The sequence below is a fragment of the Mytilus californianus genome, unplaced genomic scaffold, assembly GCF_021869535.1.
Source record: "Mytilus californianus isolate M0D057914Y unplaced genomic scaffold, xbMytCali1.0.p SCAF_1, whole genome shotgun sequence".
Classification (NCBI taxonomy): Eukaryota; Metazoa; Mollusca; class Bivalvia; order Mytilida; family Mytilidae; genus Mytilus; species Mytilus californianus.
The window spans coordinates 33448255-33468579 of record NW_026262581.1 but is presented as its reverse complement, the minus strand read 5'-3'; the positions used below and the strand labels follow the sequence as shown (position 1 = coordinate 33468579).

The window sequence follows — 20325 nt, the reverse complement described above, 5'->3', positions numbered from 1 at the left end:
GGGGGTATCTGCACGGAAGAACACGAAATAAAATTGCCATTTCACGATGAACGACCAATTAAAACTTTCTTGCACGTTGATCTTTTTACCGATTTCACGAAACACGGTGAATAACGATTCTTGTTCACGGCTGCACGTGAAATAAAAATGGCAAAACACGTTGCACGAAAATAACCCTTTACCACCCTCTTTAAACCAACTAAAGGTCCCATTCTTTGAAAACAATCCAGAGATGAAACGAAACACAAAAACGATTTACAATTAGCATCACATAAGAACCACTGTTCAAAGGAAACGTAGGTCTAGATTTGTTGATTATTTTAACAATTAATGATCAAGTAAGTATAGAAATAAGAAGATGTGGTATGATTTTTTATAAGACAACTCTCCACCTGAGACCAAATTGTTAACAACTATAGGTCACAGTACGGCCGTCAACAATTAGCAAAACCCATACTGCAAAGTCAGCTATAATAAGCCCCGAAATGACAAATGTAAAACAAAACGAGAAAACCCGTTCCAGAAATCAAAAGAGTTGATTATATTAATATCACAGCAACAAAGTTTGATAATAATAATACATTATTTGATTCAGATACCCATGTGCATACACTATAATCTACACATACTCATACTCGAACACTCTCGTTTATACATGCACATATAAAGCAATTGAGTGTAGGGTCTATATCCGGACGGAAATACGTTGACTAAGATTAAACTTCAATGCTGTTTTGAATGTGGAGCGTTTTATGTGTTCTGTAATGGTTGTTTATAAAAGAAAAATACGGATTTAGATGGGGAGAAGCGGTAAGACCTACAATTAATTTCAATTTACAAATACTTCTTCCCGTGTTCCATTTAGGGAATATACTTAACCAATTATAAACACGTTTTTAGGTCAGAGATGTAAATATTTCCTGTTTTTATTTTTGTTGACAGAGTTTAATGTAAAATGAACGAAGTTCAATATATATCGGTTATACAATGTTTTATTCTCTTTCTTTCGCCTTAAAAAACAAAACATGGTTATCTTTTGAAGAGCATCTGATATTTTGTTCTGTTTTTGTTTGTTTTTTTGTTAGTTATTTTTCTGCTATTAAGATTACAGTTCCAAAGCTTATTTCCAATGTAATCTGTTCTTTCTTTCCCTTCTGATCGCAAGGTGTCAAATCACTTAGCACAACAACCAATCTATCTATTGGATTGATAATTATTTTGTCTCGTCCTAAATATGCACTAAATGTGTTTACTGTGTGTTAAACAAACAACAATCAATCAATCAAGTCTGCTCATTTTACTTCTTTACCGTAAGTTATCGGCTATTAAACGTTCTTTTTATGTTTAAATTCGGTATACTAAGTCTAAAAAATTTGACTATATTCTAATTTAGTCATGGCTAAACAAACAAAAAACCAAAAATTGACGCTACTCCTACAAGTGACGAGATAAACTAGACTGAACAAAACAAAAACTTTAGACTTGTTTGTACTAAATTGCAGGAAAGGTCCTTCATACACCAGCTGATCAACTAGACCTTAATATTTTGTTTCAAATGACCTAAGCTAGTATTTAATGTTTTTATGGTGATAGCTAAAGTGTCCCGTATGTCATATATCAACCAATTAGCTAGCGAAACCTTAGAGAATCGTAAATAAGAAATCTCAGAAAACTAAGCATTTTATCATGATTCTGATTATATATTCTTAACTTAATTCTACCATCGAAACATTCATGAACTGGATTACTTTTGTGTTCCTTTCTTAGTCAGTCATTTAGGCAAATTAAATCATTTCTATCAACAAAGATGCTGTGTTTATACGTGTATCATTTAAACTATCACATGGGTGGATCCAGGCAAAGTTATGAGTAGTTTGTTAATTGTTTTTTTAATGTTAGAGACTCGACCCCTAAACCAAAATCCTTAACTGATCTGCGCCTGTGGTGCAATTTTAATCATGAATTGATTATACAAACCTATAGGATAAGTTATATATATATATATAAATCTACATTCTCATAGCTGCAGTGCACATTTCGTTGAGTAAAGCATTTCGACTATTCATTTTTTGGGAGGGTTTTCTCTCGGGACAATCAATTTTTCAACTTTAATGAAAAAAAAAAAACTTTTTTTCAATAATATGCAGGAAGAAGAAATTTCTGTTCATGAAAACAATTCTTTTGAGTTGACTAACTTTCAATGGAATAAAACTATTATTTTCACTTCCCATCTGAAACTATCAAAATACCAAGAAATTCGGAATCAAACAATTTATTGCCCATGCCGCTCCCTTGCGAAAGATGAATGATCGGTTCCTAACAAATAAACTTGCTATCCATCTTCAATGAAGATCCTTAGGTACACAGTAACAAGTAAATTTATTGGCAGATGACATTATTGGTCTCTAAATTCATTTTTTTCCTTCTAACTACAATATATAATACTACACAATAGATATTTGTATACTGATTTTATGCAAATAATACACGAATAAATAATAGTTGCACAAAGACGTTCATAAAACAAATTAAAAAATTGAGATGACCAGTTGGTGCTAAATAAATACATAAGAACCAGGTTTTCGTAAGTGAAATTCTTTTTTTATATAGAAGGGCTTTTAAAGTTTCATTTTTACTTCTGTGACAGATGACTAAAGGCAGTGAAAAGCAATAAGCATACGACATGTGAATAAAAGAAGATGTGGGGTTTACATTAATGGACATCAACCCAACAACAAAAATTAAGCAAAAGGCAACTAGAGTAGACTGGTAAATTTGCATAACACCGCTGGTTTTGGAAGTGGTAAAAAGTAGCTGTGTACAACATTAAGGATGTTCGCTTGTCAGATATTCGGAATCCTCTAGTTTTATCTGTGTGGTGCCATTAAGAATTTTGCCCGCTAACCCCTACTTTTCTTTTCATTACTTTATAACTAATAGCCTTAAAAAAAAAGCCATTTATGAAAATCGTAAAAAATCCTTGTTATTTTTTTATAGTTTTTGAAAGAAAAAAATTGTCAATGTTAAATGTATGAACAATCTAGAGAGAATCATTTCCCGCCAAATTTAAAATGTCTTGCATTTTTTTGTTGTTGCTTTTCTAGCTCGTTTTATGAATACTCTCATTTTATAAAAGTCTGTTAAAAAGCTTGTTGTTTTGAAACAGAGTAGCGAACATCCTTAATTTTCATGTTAAAAGCAATAGTGTGAGAATACGGAAAAAGATATCTTTTGTACATGGATGCATATATATATGTTTGACATTCCACAACTGTCTAGAATATTTTTGATATTAACAAGCCACTTGTTTTGATATCCATAAATAGTAAAATTGATGAATAAAAGTTTATATAGAAGAAAAGATATTTTACTTTCTTCATCATTTAATAATCTGCCCCAGAATTTATCTTACGAACTTTTGGTTTTAATGATATTCGATATCTGCCAAGCTCGGCATAAAAATAAAATTGGGTGTGTTTTGTGCTTTGTGTGTACCAAGACAAAGATCGAGTACCACAAACCCATTTTATTTGTGTGGTAACTGAAAGTAATCGATCCAATAAAAATATCTCAACCCTAAATCTTTTGAAAATAAGTATACGATAATATTTTGCAAATTATATTTTGAACGTATGCACATTTTACTTTTCAAGAAAATGTAAGAAAAACCATTCGCATTTTAAGAAAGAAGATTTTGTGTATACATCAATGAGACAGCTTTCCACTTATATATATAAATACAAAATACCAAAATAGACATGTTTTCCTTTGAATTCTATCTCAATATTAACCAATACCGGAATTATCAATTTGTTGCAAAATGTTATTGAAATTTAATCATTCAAAATTAAGGAAGAATTAATATTGATACTGATTGAATATGATGTTACAATTAGTAAATGCCGTTTAAACAACAAAATATTTAACGATCTAAAATTATCTGCATTAGAAAATTTCTTTTGTTTATCATGCTACATTGAAATTTTATTGTATAAGTTTATAATGTGCACTGCACAAATTTATGTAATATAAATCATGTTCCTGTGTAAAGACGTAATTAACAGTCAGAGAAAAACACGACCTTTTGCCATTGACATATTGTATAGACCCGGTATGTTGATCTGTAGTTGTTTTGTTTTTTGTTTTTTGTTTTTGTGTGTTTTTTGTTTTGTTTTGGTTTTTTTTAGGGGGGAGGGGGGATCTGTTGCTCTCTCCTTTTATTATTGTGTTATTTTTTTCAATCGGCACTGTGTTTTAATACACTACTACTGGTTAAATCATATTTTTACATGATTTATTAAATTATATTTTTACATGATTCATTAAATTATATTTTTACATGATTTATTAAATCATATTTTTACATGATTTATTAAATTATATTTTTACATGATTTGGTTGCGTTACCAACTTGTTACATTTTTCAAGTGACGGATAACACTTCTACATGTAGGTCAACAGAATCTCAAATAATATAATATTGGTTCTAATATGAAAAAAATGTCATTAGAACTAACATCATGTACATGTAGGACAGAGGACAATTGATATATTTTCTTCATCTGTTAAGATTTTATAAGTTACTGTTTGCCTTAGTTGTATTTTTGTTTTATACTAGCCACATATAGTTTAATAACAATAAAGATTTGATGTGATAATTGAAGAAGATTTATTATGAACCTAATTTCAATATAAATAGATATAAGAAGATGTGGTATGAGTGCCAATGAGGCAACTCTCCATCCAAGTCAAAATTTATAAAAGTAAACATAATAGGTCAAAGTACGGTCTTCAACACGGAGCCTTGGCTCACACCGAACAGCAAGCTATAAAGGGCCCCAAAAATTACTAGTGTAAAACCATTCAAACGGGAAAACCAACGGTCTAATCCATGCAAGAAACGAGAAACGAGAAACACTTATGAACCACATCAACAAACGACAACTACTGAACATCAGATTCCTGACTTAGGACAGGTGCAAACAATTGCAGCGGGTTTAAAGTTCACATTTGAAATTAGTTTGGGTTTTATGTTTAAATTTTGCTTCAAGTTTTTTATTGTTCTGTTTATGTCTTGATTTTGTTTTTACTTTCTTAAATGGATCAATGCGTTTACAAAATTACATCTTTTGTGTACTTGATTCAACTATACGATGTTACCGCACTGCCACACTGCGCCCATTTTTTCATTACAAATACTAGTAAGTCAACCCTTAAAACTATTCAAATAATTTCCTCTTGTATGTATGATTAAGATTGTAGTAATCATGTTAAATTTCAAGTGTTTCATCATTTAAAATACTACTATATACTCATTTGCTAAGGATGTGAACGAAAACATCCGGAAATTAAACGTTTAATCTCTTAAATAATACTTTAGCATTGAAAATCTTAAGAAATAGTATTTGAAATGTCCAAGCAAAGTAATAAGCTACTCAGAATTACTAAATTACCCTATAAGTCAGTAGTCGTGCCAGAGTAGAAGGTCATTGTTTTCTTCTGTGGTATGGTAAGAAAGTTTTGTCGTGGGAGCACGAGTTAGTGTTTGATGTGTCGACTTTATTGTCAATAGGCAAACAGTCGATCGGATTTTTTTACTTACTGTGTTACAGTTTATGTAAAATGCTAATTTACTAATTTACTCAAAATGTTTAGAATCCAAAAATTGAGAAAAAAATGAAATGTCTATCAATATACATACACATTGACTATGATGAGTTTATTGACTCCAATTGAGGGTTCCCTTGAGTCCTTAAACTTTGAAAGCGCAAAAATGCAACTCTTGTACCTGCTATAAAGGTCACCTCTTTTAAGCAAAATAAAATTGAGAATGGAAACGGGAAATGTGTCAAAGAGACAACAACCCGACCAAAGAGCAGAAAACAGCCCAAGACCACCAATGGGTCTTAAAAACAGCGAGAAAATCCCGCACCCGGAGGCGGTCTTCAGCTGGCCCCTAAACAAAAATATATACTAGTTCAGCGAAAATGGACGTCACACTAAACTCCGAAACATATTATTGAACAATAATTAAAAAAAGCATACAAGACTAACAATGGCCAGAAGTTCCTGACTTGCGACAGGAGCAGAAATGCGGCGGAGTTAAACATGTATTGTGAGAAAACCGGTCTTGGCAAGTCACCTTCTTCTCTTCCCGCAGTAGTAATACCTATGCACTTTGAACCCCAAATCAAAGGTCACCACTCTTGTAAGGTCAGTTTTCCTGTCCCAAGGGTGACCTTTACATACAATTTTCACTATATTGTTTAGCTAAAAGAATACATGTACATATATTTGGAAAGCTCTGTATAGCCCTTTGGCATGGTTATCCAATGGATAAATTGTATCGCACAAGAGGTATCGTCAATTTGGAGATATATACTAGAACACACTCGCGAGATCGCGGGTACCTGACTGAACAAAAGTACATTTTAGCCTTGATTTTTAGTATTCGTACTGTCATCTGATAAAGTCATGCTGATTGTAAGGTGCACAGTTTTTTCTGCTTTCAAAATCTTTTATGTTTGAACCCGTCCTGGTTTTCTTACTACAATAAACTTACTATAAACTATTTTTTTCTTAACTAACTAACTAACTAACAAAAAATTATAGTGGTATTAATTTGGAAGAAAGCAGACTTGTTAAATAGTGTACTATAGTATAAGATAGACATAAAACAACCACTGGAAGAATTCCTGGTTCTCTTGATAGAAGAGGGATTTATAGAAGGTAAGAGACCGGAAACTTCATGTGACAGATAGTATTGGTATCGGTATCGGATTCGACTCGAAACTTGTTAATTATTGGTAATTCAAGTAATAGCTTTTCTAAAAAGCTTGCCGTTTTATAGCTTATTGTGTTGAAAATTGTTTTTTGATTTTTAGTTACATCTATTCAGAATATTCCTAAAGTGAAACATTGGAAAGACATAGTATTTTAAGGGTTACAATTTTCTTTTTGTGCGTGGTAATTTTTAACCCCGGGAAAGAGCTTTATTTCTAAATCACTTGCTTTTTTTGCCTGTACTAATTTCGGTAAACATTTTTATGGATTTATTCTTCAGCAGACATGTCATTTATTTACTCTCTGTTGGGTTGTTTGTGTTTGAGAAAAGTGTGATCAATATCTTTCATTAATTGTCCCGATAAACCAACCTACTCACAAACCGGAACTAATTGTTTCTATATACTACTTGAGCCGGTTTCAGTCGTGTATAAGGGTACACAATTCTTGCGAAAAACGTTTAAAGAGTAAATCGGTTTAAAGTCGGTTCTATAAAATTCGACAAATTGGCACGTTATGAAATAAAGTGCATACATGTGTGATTCTCTGATCGTTACTTTATTACATATATATATATATATATATATATAGGTCTTTTTGTTAGTTTATTTTTTTTTAGCTTTGTATCAATCTGATGAGTCAACTCCTTTTCAACTGGTTTTTACAATTAGTTCTTATATTATAGAAGAAAAAAAGATATGGGGTATCCATACATGACACAAAATCAGTTCATGCACAGCAAAAGCACAAAAAGCAAAGGAACAGCGATTTTGTTGATTTATGTTGCGCTTTAACACCACTGTCCCAGGTTAGGGTTGGGTTGGACGCCCGCAAACATGGTTAACCCCGCCAAGTTTGATGTGTGGCTGTACCAAAATCATGAGCCTGGATTTCATTGGTTGTCGTTTGTTGTTGTGTATTATATTTGCTTTTCGTTTATAATTGTTTTGTACATACATCAATGACATGCCGCCACGGTTGGTTTTGTCGTTTAATTTTTTTTTACATCTGTTATGTCGGATCCTTTTTTAGCTTGCAATGTGGTATGAGTTTTTCTCATTGTTAAATGACGTAGGTCGACGTATATTTGCTAACATCTACGTCATTTTGTGTCTGGTGTATATTTACTATAAGAATCCCTCGGTAATTAGTTATGTGGAAAACAAAAGGGCCTGGAATGGTGTAATATTCAAACAACACCATTGTCCTATATGAGTTATATATAAAGTTAAATTCTTTGTTTCGTCGTTTTTACGTCATGCCTGCTAACAAATTGGACCTCGTTATCTTAGTAGTATAGATATATATGTATAAAATATATTTATACGTAATTGTATTCATCTTTTACTTATCTAAAAGGCATAAATATTTTCTAGGATGTTTTGACCAAACTCGAGAAGACTGTGCATTTAACCACTGTCTGGCAAAGTTTCGAGATGAACATGGGAACCCGTCAACCATTAAGACAACAACTGCAATTCCCTTTATCACTACAGGTATAGTGTCTTACTAAAATACGTAATCAACGTTTCCATTATGCTTATAAGTGATACATTGAGGGCTGTTAAATTTCAAACAAGTAGCAAATAATACATGCGTGCTTAGTGTAATACAATATATTTATATGAAGCATGGTTTTATTGACACGTTGCTAGCGCAAAAAGTAAGCGTTATCTCTTCTCCAAATCGACCAGTTTGCTCCAGCTCTTGAATATGCTACTTGTTGTAGCAAAAATACATCAAATATCAGCTTTGACGTAATTGTTTTGACCTGAACTGTGAATTTTGCATTTGATATATTTGTTTCAACATCAACGAAAAGTTTACACGTGAGCTTACACACTTTTAAAAACACCTTAATTTACATACTTGATAAACCAATAAGCACAAATATAGAAATAAAAATGGTATTCCACAGGGAAATTTTATTTATAAATTCAATTAAATCATTTTTGTGGGATGAACACTAACGGCTAATGTATAATAGATGAAGACGAAATGTTTTATTCATCTGCATTTAAGGTGGTACCTAACACTACAGGGAGATAACTAAACGTTTTAATCACGTTGTATTGTTAAGGAAATATCAAGCTTCTCAATGATCAAAATTAGTGTTTGTCAAACTGCTATATAACCAGTGAAATTTTTCTGATAAAGTGATTGGTTCAAATTATTTGAAATTTATATATTTTTGTCAAAGGGTCAAAGTAAACATTTGTCAAAATTTTAGGAAAATTAAACGAGCCAAATTAATATTAGTCAAGGTGTTGGGTAACACCTTAAAAGTTCTTTATAAATTTATTCTCGACATAGCCATAGATTGTGTTTTCTGTGAATGTCTCAAGTAAAGCAATCGACAGAATTGTTTCATATAGATAAACACGTGAAGTACTTTGAGTGATTACAGCAACTGTGAAAATTCTTTAATGTGGCTTGGAATTGTTACTAATTGTTGTGTTTTGCATAATAATGTCCACTGTTACATTTGTATCTGTCATTCACCATTATTGCAGAAAGTGCCTTTCCTTTACAATTTTTATTGTACGATTCTTTTTTTACCTTGTGGCTTGTAGGAGTTCACTGATCCAAATAAACCATTATTCTTATGGACCTGTCCTCAAAAAGTCATTACAAAAAAAAAAACGCCAGACAATCATTTTGTCTACATACGACTCGACAATGATGTTCGAATCTAAACAGTTAGAAGTAAAAACTAATTACGAAGTTTAAGGGCTTTGATAATACAAAAACAACAACAAAAAATAAGACTACATTTGGAAATGGCATTCTATGTTTAGGGTGAGGTATGCCTATTCGTTTCGAATGATTTTTAGTCAAATATTTCTGTATATTTTCACCCGCTATTTTAACTGGCCTGAAATTTTACATAGTTTTCCACACTTTTAGAGAATGATATCGGAGGATCCGTATGCTCTCCCTGTTCCACCGCCGTCCAATGAGATGACAGATTCTCTGTTTACAAATGAAACAGATTTCTACCTACGTAATGCCAATCAAAACCCGTCCAGAAGCATTTAACAGAGAAGTGTATCATTCAATTTTGTTTATTATCTTTTTTAGATCAAAATCGGCCAACAAGAAATGGTCTTGGTGAGTCGCTTGGACTTTTAGGAGGGAATCTAGCAGTTTATGTCGGCGCCGGAACTGGGGGATTTGTTGTTTTATGTATTGTAATTATTTTAGTACTGTGCCGATCCAGAAATGCGGAGAAGCACAAAAGGTATTGTTCCTTTTATACCTACTAGCATTTACATTTTTAACTCTAGATTATAGGTCATTTCAAACCATTACAAATACATAATTCACGTGTTTTTGTCTTTTATCTCTTTTTTAAAATTTATTTGTGTTAAGTACCGATCTCATTAGTCAAACCCTTTCCAGTTGGTCATTTTAGCTTATTCTTATGTTGTGTAATTACACCACTCTCACATGCTAGACAAGGGTTGTGTTTAATTCCACATTATTCTTAACGTGCCTATCCAAAGCCAGGAACCTGTAATCTAGTGGTTGTCGTAAGTTGCTTTCTGACAAATTTATTTTTTCGTTCAAAGTTAAAGTCTATATTCAATTCTGTTATTACTTTAAGCAAATAATGCTCATCATCAATATGACATGTAATATATATATATGCAAATACAATAACTGATAAATAAATGCATAATGCATACATATCAGGCCAATGGGTTTTTCCGTTTTACATGCTGTCATTCCTTGACCGTTTATAGCGTTCTTTACGGTATGCGTTTTGCTCATTGTTATAGGCCGTACAGTGACCTGTAATTGTTAACATCTATGTATTTGGTCTATATTTCTCATTATCAGTCAAACCACATCTTCCCATTTTTATATTCAATTAAAAATATATTTGCGTTATATCGATTTATGTATATACATACATAATATAAGAATAATGAGATATGGTATGATTTTCAATGAGACAACTATCCACCAAAGTTCAAATGAATTGGATGTAAGCAATTATAGGCAACCGTACGGCCTTCAACAATGAGAAAAACCCATACCGTATAGTCGGCTATAAAAGGCCCCGACATGAAAAATATGAAACAATTCAATTGAGAAAACTAACGGCTTAAATTATTAACAAAACTTTTTACGAAAAAACAAATATGACAGACATGAACTAACAACAACCACTAAACTACAGGCTCCTGACTTGGGACAGGCACATAAAGAATGTAGCGGGGTTAAACATGTTTATGAGCACTCAACCCTTCCCCTAACCTGGGACAGTGGTGTAACAGCACAACAAAAGAACAAACTATAAAAATCAGTTGAAAAAGGCTCATCAGATCGATACAAAGAAAATCATAAAACAAAATCACAGACAAGAAGTGGCAGGATATATATCCATCCCTCATCCCAAACAACAACAAAAAAACACTTAAGTACAGATCTTAGAGTACTTGCAGTTACTGACAGCTAGTTCAAAGCCAATAACAACTAATAAAAAAATATCATGTATCTAAGATTTAAATATCAATCAGTACACACCCAATATCCAATGGATTGAGTGTAAAAACGTCATTAACAGTCAGAGAATAACATGACCTTGTACAATGCCAAAATATAGGTATCGATAAATTGTAGATAAGCATTTTTGACCATGATCCATAATAATATTAAGGATGTTCGCTACTCTGTTTCAAAATAACAAGCTTTTTAAAAGACTGTTATAAATTGATAGTACATAAATAACGGAACTGAAAAAGCAGAAAAAATAAGGATACATGTCCTTGTTTTCGAGATATAAGCCATTGAAAATTTGGCGGGAAATAATTCTCTCTAGATTTTTCATACATTTAACATTGGCTCCTGTTTTCTTTCAAAAGCTATGAAAAATTAACAAGGATTTTTTAAGATTTTCAAATATGGCTTTTTAAATTATATGTAATAAAATAATGAAAAGAAAAGACGGGGTTATCAGGTAAAAAAATAATGGTACTACATGGATAAAACCAGAGGATTCTGAATATCTGGCAAAAAATCAAAAACAAGAGGAGAGAACCTCCTTAACACACAATTATCCTATAAAAAGTAAGCATAAACACACAACCAGCGTAGGTTTGGAATATAAATGATTATAGGAAATGGGGTGTTCGTCATTGATTAATAACCCCAAAACACAATACATGTACAAAAAGATCACCCTTATTCTAAATATGCGGTCATCATTAATAAGGAAAGTGTCCATTCAATATTCATATATCTGACTAGACAAATTGATTGAAGTCACTGCCAAATTTTTAAGATATGTGAAAAATAAGAATTCAAGAAGTAGGCAAAATCCACTCCTAATTATTATTTTCATCAGAATATTTTTCTTGAATCTTATACTTTACTGGATTACATTTTTGTTTAAATAACAGACGGGTAATAGAGGAAGATTACAGAGTGGTGGCGACGACATTGACTAATGTAAATGATTCTGATGGCACAACATACGAAGAATTGTGTATTGTAAGTAATTGGAAAAAGTAAATAGACAAGAATAAAACAATAAAACAAATTATGCAAGTTCCTTAACATCGAAGTGGACACCAGCAAATGTAAAACTGACGCAATTTAATGCTAGACATTTTATTATTTTAAGAAATAAATCATGAACAGAATCGTTGCAAATCGCCGTGTCAGAATCTAATGCATTCTGGGAAATATTTCCAAAAGCGTAAACCAGAACATTGTGATTGGATGGTATTATAAATAACGTCTAACACAATGGATAACCGACCAATGACGTGTGACGTTATTTTAATTTTGTTCCAGATTCATAAAATTACCCACAATCCTTTAGATTATGAAATGATGAATTTAATTTACATCTTAGACTATTTAAAGTAAAAACAGATCAACAAAGATTTTGTACGGATAATTTTCTAGATATGTTTCCGAGTAATCCAAAATAAATTTTGTAAAGTAATTTTTGTGTTTGAATTTTATAGTTGAATATTCAAATTAGATAATTAAAAATGATGATATAACTTTCCAGGACAATCCACATTACAATCGACACGAAGTCCAACTACCGTATAAAAAAGACCGTAAACGCTTACCCGGAGTATCCAACGTAGTTGGCGACACCTTTAAGCGTTGGGTCAGTGTTGATGCCAACCAACCAACCGCAAATACATCTAAAACATTGACGCAAGCCTCAACAAACAAACCTCTACCTCCAATTCCAGATGCAAATTCAAAAACATTACCAAGTTATAAACAGGCGGCCAGTGCAAAATTATCACAGTCTATTGATGAGTATACAGAAATAGGTGGGGAAGTGAAAAGGCGTAGTAATGTATATAATCCTTTGGATTCAGAGAAGTTTGGGGAATCACGTGACAGTCACGGGATATACGAATCACTTAGAGCCAGTAAAATGATGGATATACAGAATAATCGGCCTCCTATTGGACTTCCGGATGGAGAATATTTTACTTTAGCTAAAGAAGATGACAATACTACTCAGAAAGAGCCCATATCTCCAGGGGAATATATGATACTGGCAAAGGAAGAAGAAGAAGATAGTAGTTCGGAAAACCAAAGGTTGTTACCATCAAATGAAATTGCAGAAAGTAGTTCGGAAAACCAAAGGTTGTTACCAGCAACTGAAATGGCAGAAAGTAAAAAAGAACACTTGGAAATGACGCCTTACGCAGAATCGTCAAGATCTGTAATTGAAGATGAGGCTGACAGTGGAATCTGCGAGAGTGGTGGACCTAAAAACGATTATTACATTCTTGAAAAAAATTCCGACAAAAAAGATCAACCTGAAAATTCAGATTATATAGAACCAGTAAAAGGTGATAGACATTCATATATGCAAGTACTGCCAGAACATGCAAAACTTTGTCGAAAAAAAGAACTTGAAAATTAATTTTCGACGAAACATTTAACTTTATTTATATAAAACCATTATTATGCCTTGTTAGTTTTACAGATATTTATCAATATTGCTTTTTGCGATATAAGATAAAATTCATTCAAAATTGAAAGTGTTTTAGAAAAAAAGAACCGTGAATTAACAAAAAATACATCAAATCTCACTGAGTGGTACGACACGAATATGGTAATGCAGGTTATGCCTTCTCTTCAAATGTTGAATGCATGCCGAATCTGACACTGATTTTGACTCTGTGCGGGCATTACACATTTATGATAAAAAAAAAGATGATTGCAAAAAAATGTGTTTACGCAGTTGAAATAACATTTCCAAAAGAGTTGTATAGACAGAGATTCAGTTTGTCCTTCACTGAAATTGTTTCACCTTTGAAAACAATCTAAATTTTGAAACACAGTCGTTAATTGAAAATTGACTTTTTAACATCGTGGTGTTGTGGTAGCATGGTCTTGGAAAGTATTTGGTTCGATAATCGAAATCGATTGCATTTTCTGCTTCTCCTCCAAGCAAGTACCATTCACACTGATCGTCTCGTTATCATAACGATGTGTCTAAGTAGGGGGCGTATGTCCTAATGCGGACTGTAACCATTAACAATTTAAAAAAAAGTTGAGTTGAAAATATAGAAGACTTGTACATGATATTGTATATATGACGTGTCTAGTTTCAGTTATAATAAATGCATAATGCTAACGTACTAGGCTTGTTCTCTACTTCTTGTAACATACGGGTACATTGTTAAATAGTTATAAGAATACCAGACCAGTCTAGATGATAACAGACACCAAAACCACAGTTTATATCTACAATTTAAAAGATTAACACGTCTGCTTCAGTTATTTACTAAAACAAAAAAATACGAATAATACCGGTGTTCTTGTACACGACTTGTGTTTCTGGCATAACAATGAGGTGCACTCTAGATAAAAAGGTAGTCAGTAGTTCTATAAAAATATAAAATGTAAGAGAGCAGAAAAACCAAAAAGACCTAATACTAATTATAAACATCAAAACCCATCTGAGATCAACTTTGCCTCAGGGAATTGCAACCTTATCTATTATAATAAAATGACAAATTAAGGATGTTCGCTACTCTGTTTCAAATAACAAGCTTTTTAAAAGACTGTTACAAATTGGTAGTATATAAATAAAGGAACCATAACAGCAGAAAAAAATGAAGGGTCCATGTGCTTGTTTTCGAGATATAAGCCATTGAAAATTTGGCGGGAAATGATTCTCTCTAGATTTTTCATACATTTAACATTGGCACCTTTTTTCTTTCAAAAACTATGAAAAAATAACAAGGATTTAATAAGATTTTCAAAGATGGCATTTTAAACTATATGTAATCAAATTATGAAAAGAAAAGTAGGGGTTAATGGGCAAATTTTTTAATGGCACTACATGGATAAAACCAGAGGATTCCGAAAATCTGGCAAAAATTCAAAAACAAGAGGAGCGAACATCCGTAACAGTCTGTTTTGATTATACATTATTAAAAAAACGAATGTTGAGATATCAGATGTTTCGCTGTCTCTAGTACAACATGTCGACGCTGTGGACAATGTTGAGCTTTCTTTTTATGTTTTACGTGCTTATACAATTATGGGACTGTATGGTTATCATCTTTTCCGTAAGTTTATTGTTTTCTGTATGGTATAATATTAAAAATTAAGATTCATTTTGTTACATCTAGTGATCCGTTTATTTGGCAATTGCCATGGCAGTCAGCAGGGTTTAAGAACATCCGTTGTTCGACCTGTTAGTCAAATGATTTTTGTTAAAATATACTTTTTCACTTTTTTGGTCTTTTGGAAAATATTGTTTGTGCTGTATTTAGACCCCTCTACCAAGAAATTTGTTTTGCATGCACACGTATAAAAATTGTGGTTTTTATCCAACGCAATCATAGGTTTGAACGTTGTTTTCAATTTAGACTTGGTTATCAATATATATATATATATATCTTATTTTTTTCGAAATTGTTTTGTTAGTATCCTTGAATTTACCACACCAGAGATCTCGTTGTAGCGTCCTTGGTGCTCTACAGAAGGTTGGAAAGTCATGCATGCACTACCCGCCCGGTGGAATTAAATATCCGACATTAAAGAGGTGATAATTATACATCCTAATTTTTTTACGTATGAAGCGCTTTTCAGAACTAACCTTATTCCTGAAAGCTCAAAGTAAAGTATGTATAAGAACCAAAACACGTGAAAAGCTATATGACCAAAAAGGGACCTAAATATAAAAAGTTCGATCCATCAAAAGTCAACTTTACCTTTTTCCTTTCATGTTGTTCTTTCAAGTGCGAATCATTTAGCTATAGGAGGAAAGACTTATCCGAAAGAAATCATAAAAAAAAATGTCGTAATGACACACGAAAACAAAACCAGCTTTATGTGAAAAATAGTAAATCATATCACATCAAAGTTATAAAATAACGATCCGAATACGTTGATAACTTAAACCCGGTAGTATAAATATAATGTTAAGGAGATGTAGAAACAACTATCTGCCATAAACAGAGGACGAGGATGTAATCTTCTTCCGGTTAGTTTGTAAAAAAAATAACAAATCTATTGGTCGATCATGAAAACCCCACAAATACAATCATGATTGGTAATGATGGATTGACAATTTTGACCATTATAATTGCCTTTCTGGGTGTCAATCAGGTGTCTATTGAAGAACACAGTTGTAGTGTGGATAATTTCAATGAATGTCTGACTATCACGAACAAAGAAGTCTTTCAAATACTGTCATAGTGTGCTCGAAAATCGGATGGTAAAAACAGAAACATACAAACTGTTTACACAACAACGGGTTACATCAATTATTTTGTAAGATAACTTTTCATAAATTATGACTGAATAGAGCAAATAATTCGACTTGACGGCATTACATTTTTGATAAACAAATACACGGCGATTACCCCAAAATTGGTACTCTGTATCTCTTGATTTTTTTAGTTTGTTTTTTTTGTGCTTAGCACAGACCTGATAAAGCCTTTTTCAACTATATTTCTACAATATGTTCAAATCTTGCACTGTTTTCACAACTGTCCCAGGTAAGGTTAGGGGTCAAACTTTAAAGCTTAAAATCAGGTCGTTTGTTTTCTCTTTTGAATTGTTTCACATTTTGTTATCCCAGTGCCCTTTATATATATATAAAAGGAGATGTTGTATATTAGCTATCAAAATCAAATAGAGACTAAGGGTAAGGATGTAATCAACTACATAGATATAAGAAGGTGTGGTATGAGTGCCAATGACACAACTCTTCATCCAAGTTACAATTTATAAAAGTAAACCATTATAGGTCACAATACGGTCTTCAACACGGAGCCTTGGCTCACACCGAACAGTAAGCTATAAAGGGCCCCAAAAAATTACTAGTGTAAAACCATTCAAACGGGAAAACCAACGGTCTAATCTATATAAAAAACGAGAAACGAGAAACACTTATGAACCACATCAACAAACGACAACTACTGAACATCAGATTCCTGACTTAGGACAGGTGCATACATGTCAACATACATCCTTTATCACTGAAGAAAACCTATAACGTAATGTTAGCTATAAAAGGCCAAGGGAAGACTAAATGCGAAACAATTAACAATATAAAACTAACGGACTGATTTTGGCAAAATCCAAAAAAACGGAAAACAATTATTACAGACAGTAACCATTGACCATCACAATATTGCAGGCTCCAAGGTTGGGACAGGCACATACAAGATGTGACGGGGTTAAACATGTTTGTTAGTGCTCATCCCTCCCCTAACTTCTTGGTCAAACAGTGATGTAACAGCACCACATCGGCAAAACAAAAAACAAACAACTTATAAAAAGACAAATGACACAAACGTACCGATCTGAGTACTCGATGTTACTGAAAGCTAGTTCAATTTCAACAAATAAACAAACAAGACTATCCATAAATATAAAACTAAAAAACAAGACGTGTAGGTTAGCTTGTCAACACAATGAATACAATTTTCAAAATCGTACCATAGTACAAATATTTAGATGCTATAAGGTTGAACTATTAAAACAAACAAACAAAAAAGAATTGAAATTTTATAATTAACATTCATTCCTGTTATTGATTTTTTTTCCGAAAATTTAGAATATAATATCAATAAACACAAACGTCAAGTATTTATCAACTCAATCTCTGCTCAAAGTCTTACATTCAACTATATGAATATATTGCTATACAAAATAAGCAGAGACTTATAAATCCATATTAAAACAGTATAAAACAATAATGATAATTAAATTTTGTTATGATTATTGTAAAATATTAATTACGTTTTATGTGACTTAAAATCCTTGTGAATTGAAACCATGCAAGTATTTTTTTCATTCACGATTGTTTAAAATTTAGATATTTAGCTAACTTTGGGTACGCATCCCTGCTCAATGGTGCTCATACGTTGCATATAATTTTCATAAACGTAATGACTGTTCAAACCGGTGAGACATAATGCACGTATATATGACAATTTTAATTATATTTTATTAAGAATAAATTCAGTCTCAGTTTAAACTTAATAATGAATATTCTCTTGGTCTGGTAGTATCTATTAATGAAATCAGATATTTTTGACAGAAAAATCCTTTTGTTTAATTATCTTTCTGCTTTGCGACCACTGTGTTTCCGACCTAAGATAAATATTTATAACAGAAATATCGTTTTTCTTAATTTTCTTCATGCTTTCCGACATTTTCCCATACTATGATTGAAATACAAAATATCAAATGATAAACGTTCAGAAATATTCAGTTTATTCTGGGACATTATGCAATAAAGATTTTGCAATACAGATTAAATAGATTAATAAACTATTCCCAGATTTATTGCCACAATGCACAACAGTACGCTGTATTAATACTACACACACAACGTGTACAGGGACCGTCTCAAAGCATGAATTATATAATTGCGTTATCATTATACTTGATATTTAATAAACATTCGCATTTTTTATTAAAAAACACATATGTTTTGTCAAAAGGCAAATAGGTTCTAACATATGAATGATTTTTTGACTGCAACCTAGTTTTTATTGATTTACTTTCCAATCTACAAATGAACTTTGATTGTTGAAATATACAATGTCACGTGGTACATGTAGCCGATCAATAGAGAGACCGTATCAAAGACATAGAAAACTACCTGTATAAATGATCGCAAATTTTCGAGACGTTCCGGGAATCTTGATTCCGAGGATATCGAATGACCCATAGACACTTCCAAAACTCACCAATATATAGGCGTGAACCCCTCATGGAGTTCAGGCAAAAAATCGACCAATACACCTGTTACGGATTAAGGGTAAAGACATCATAAGCAGTTTGAAAGCATGACCTTGTGCAATGCCAAAATATCGACAGGATGTAGGACCATAAATGTTAATAACTGTAGTAAACTACTAGCATTAAAAATAAAATCAATGTTAGTACCCATAAATACAGTATTCAAATATCTAACTACAATGTTACATCGACTGCCTTTAAAAAGAAGTGATCAGTAAGTTTACATGTATCGTATCGACATTTAAACAAAATCACCTTAAACATCAGGTTGTGGTTCCCCCTTTGTAACACGGTTTCTGCAGGTACAGCCTGTATAGCTTATTGTACGATATTGTTTTTACTCATTGTAGAAAGCCTGTAAGTAACATTCGTGTCTCTTTGACAATTATATAGCATCTCATTATTGTAATTGTACACATAAGACAAAATGTCATAACTATAAAAAAGTATAAGTAACTTTTTCAAAAAGAATGAAAGAAAACATCAAACTTTAATTCGATTAATAAAAACACATTTTCCCATGAACATTTGGATGTACAAATATAAAAAACAAACTATAACCAACAATTTGCAGGATATAACTATAAACACTGATGGTTATTTAACGACGTTCATATCCTATCTAGCAGAAGAGGAAATTAATATCTAATACACACATGAAATTAAATTAGAAATATATTACTAGTTTCGCATAGTTGATTCATGATTGATATACAAACATTTCCTCATTAACTCATAGATGCCAAAGATACGGTTAATTCTGCTTCATATCTTGACTTATATAGAAATTGTCAATGAGTATTGGTTGAGAACTAAACTTTACAACACAATCTTTGATTTCAGGTTTCCAATTGTGAAATTTCCCTTTCTTTTCCGTTTCTATGAATCAACATTCCAGCAGATTCTGCCTATGGAGTATATATCTCCGATTTAATATGATTTACCAGAACTTGCGTTTCCTGTAATGATTTCCTTCATAGAGGGTTGCTGCTTAAACGTGAGCCTTATGGTAAAGAAAAAGTAATTCCTTCAAAAGTTTTATAGACGCCATCATGATTTAGTTGACCGTTATGGAATATCTGTGTCGGCAAATATGTATCAGTTGTCGAAGCCACAATCCAGTGATCTTCTTCCCGACTGTTACATCTACGGATGCGACTTGTCATCGAGTTTGTACTAGTCATGCGCAACATGACGAATGCCACTGGTAGACAAAATATGCCATTTCGGAACACCTGAGATCACTGCGGGTTTTGGTTGTCTTCGTGTAGCTGAGTCTTT

At 32.3% G+C, this 20325-nt stretch overlaps 1 protein-coding gene across 2 annotated transcripts; it reads left to right on the top strand.

Annotated features, from left to right (window-relative positions):
- The first annotated feature begins 693 nt into the window (after positions 1–693).
- Positions 694–14414, top strand: LOC127719116 (uncharacterized). Of its 2 annotated transcripts, XM_052225151.1 has the most exons (6): positions 694–810; positions 8160–8279; positions 9865–10024; positions 12192–12282; positions 12812–13362; positions 13411–14414. In XM_052225151.1, exons 1-6 carry the CDS (start codon positions 798–800, stop codon positions 13691–13693), a joined length of 1218 nt encoding a protein of 405 aa, XP_052081111.1. In that variant the 5' UTR covers positions 694–797; the 3' UTR covers positions 13694–14414. The 2 variants fall into 2 exon arrangements, with proteins under 2 accessions (XP_052081111.1, XP_052081103.1); XM_052225143.1 differs by having other exon boundaries at positions 12812–14414.
- Positions 14415–20325: the final 5911 nt, after the last annotated feature.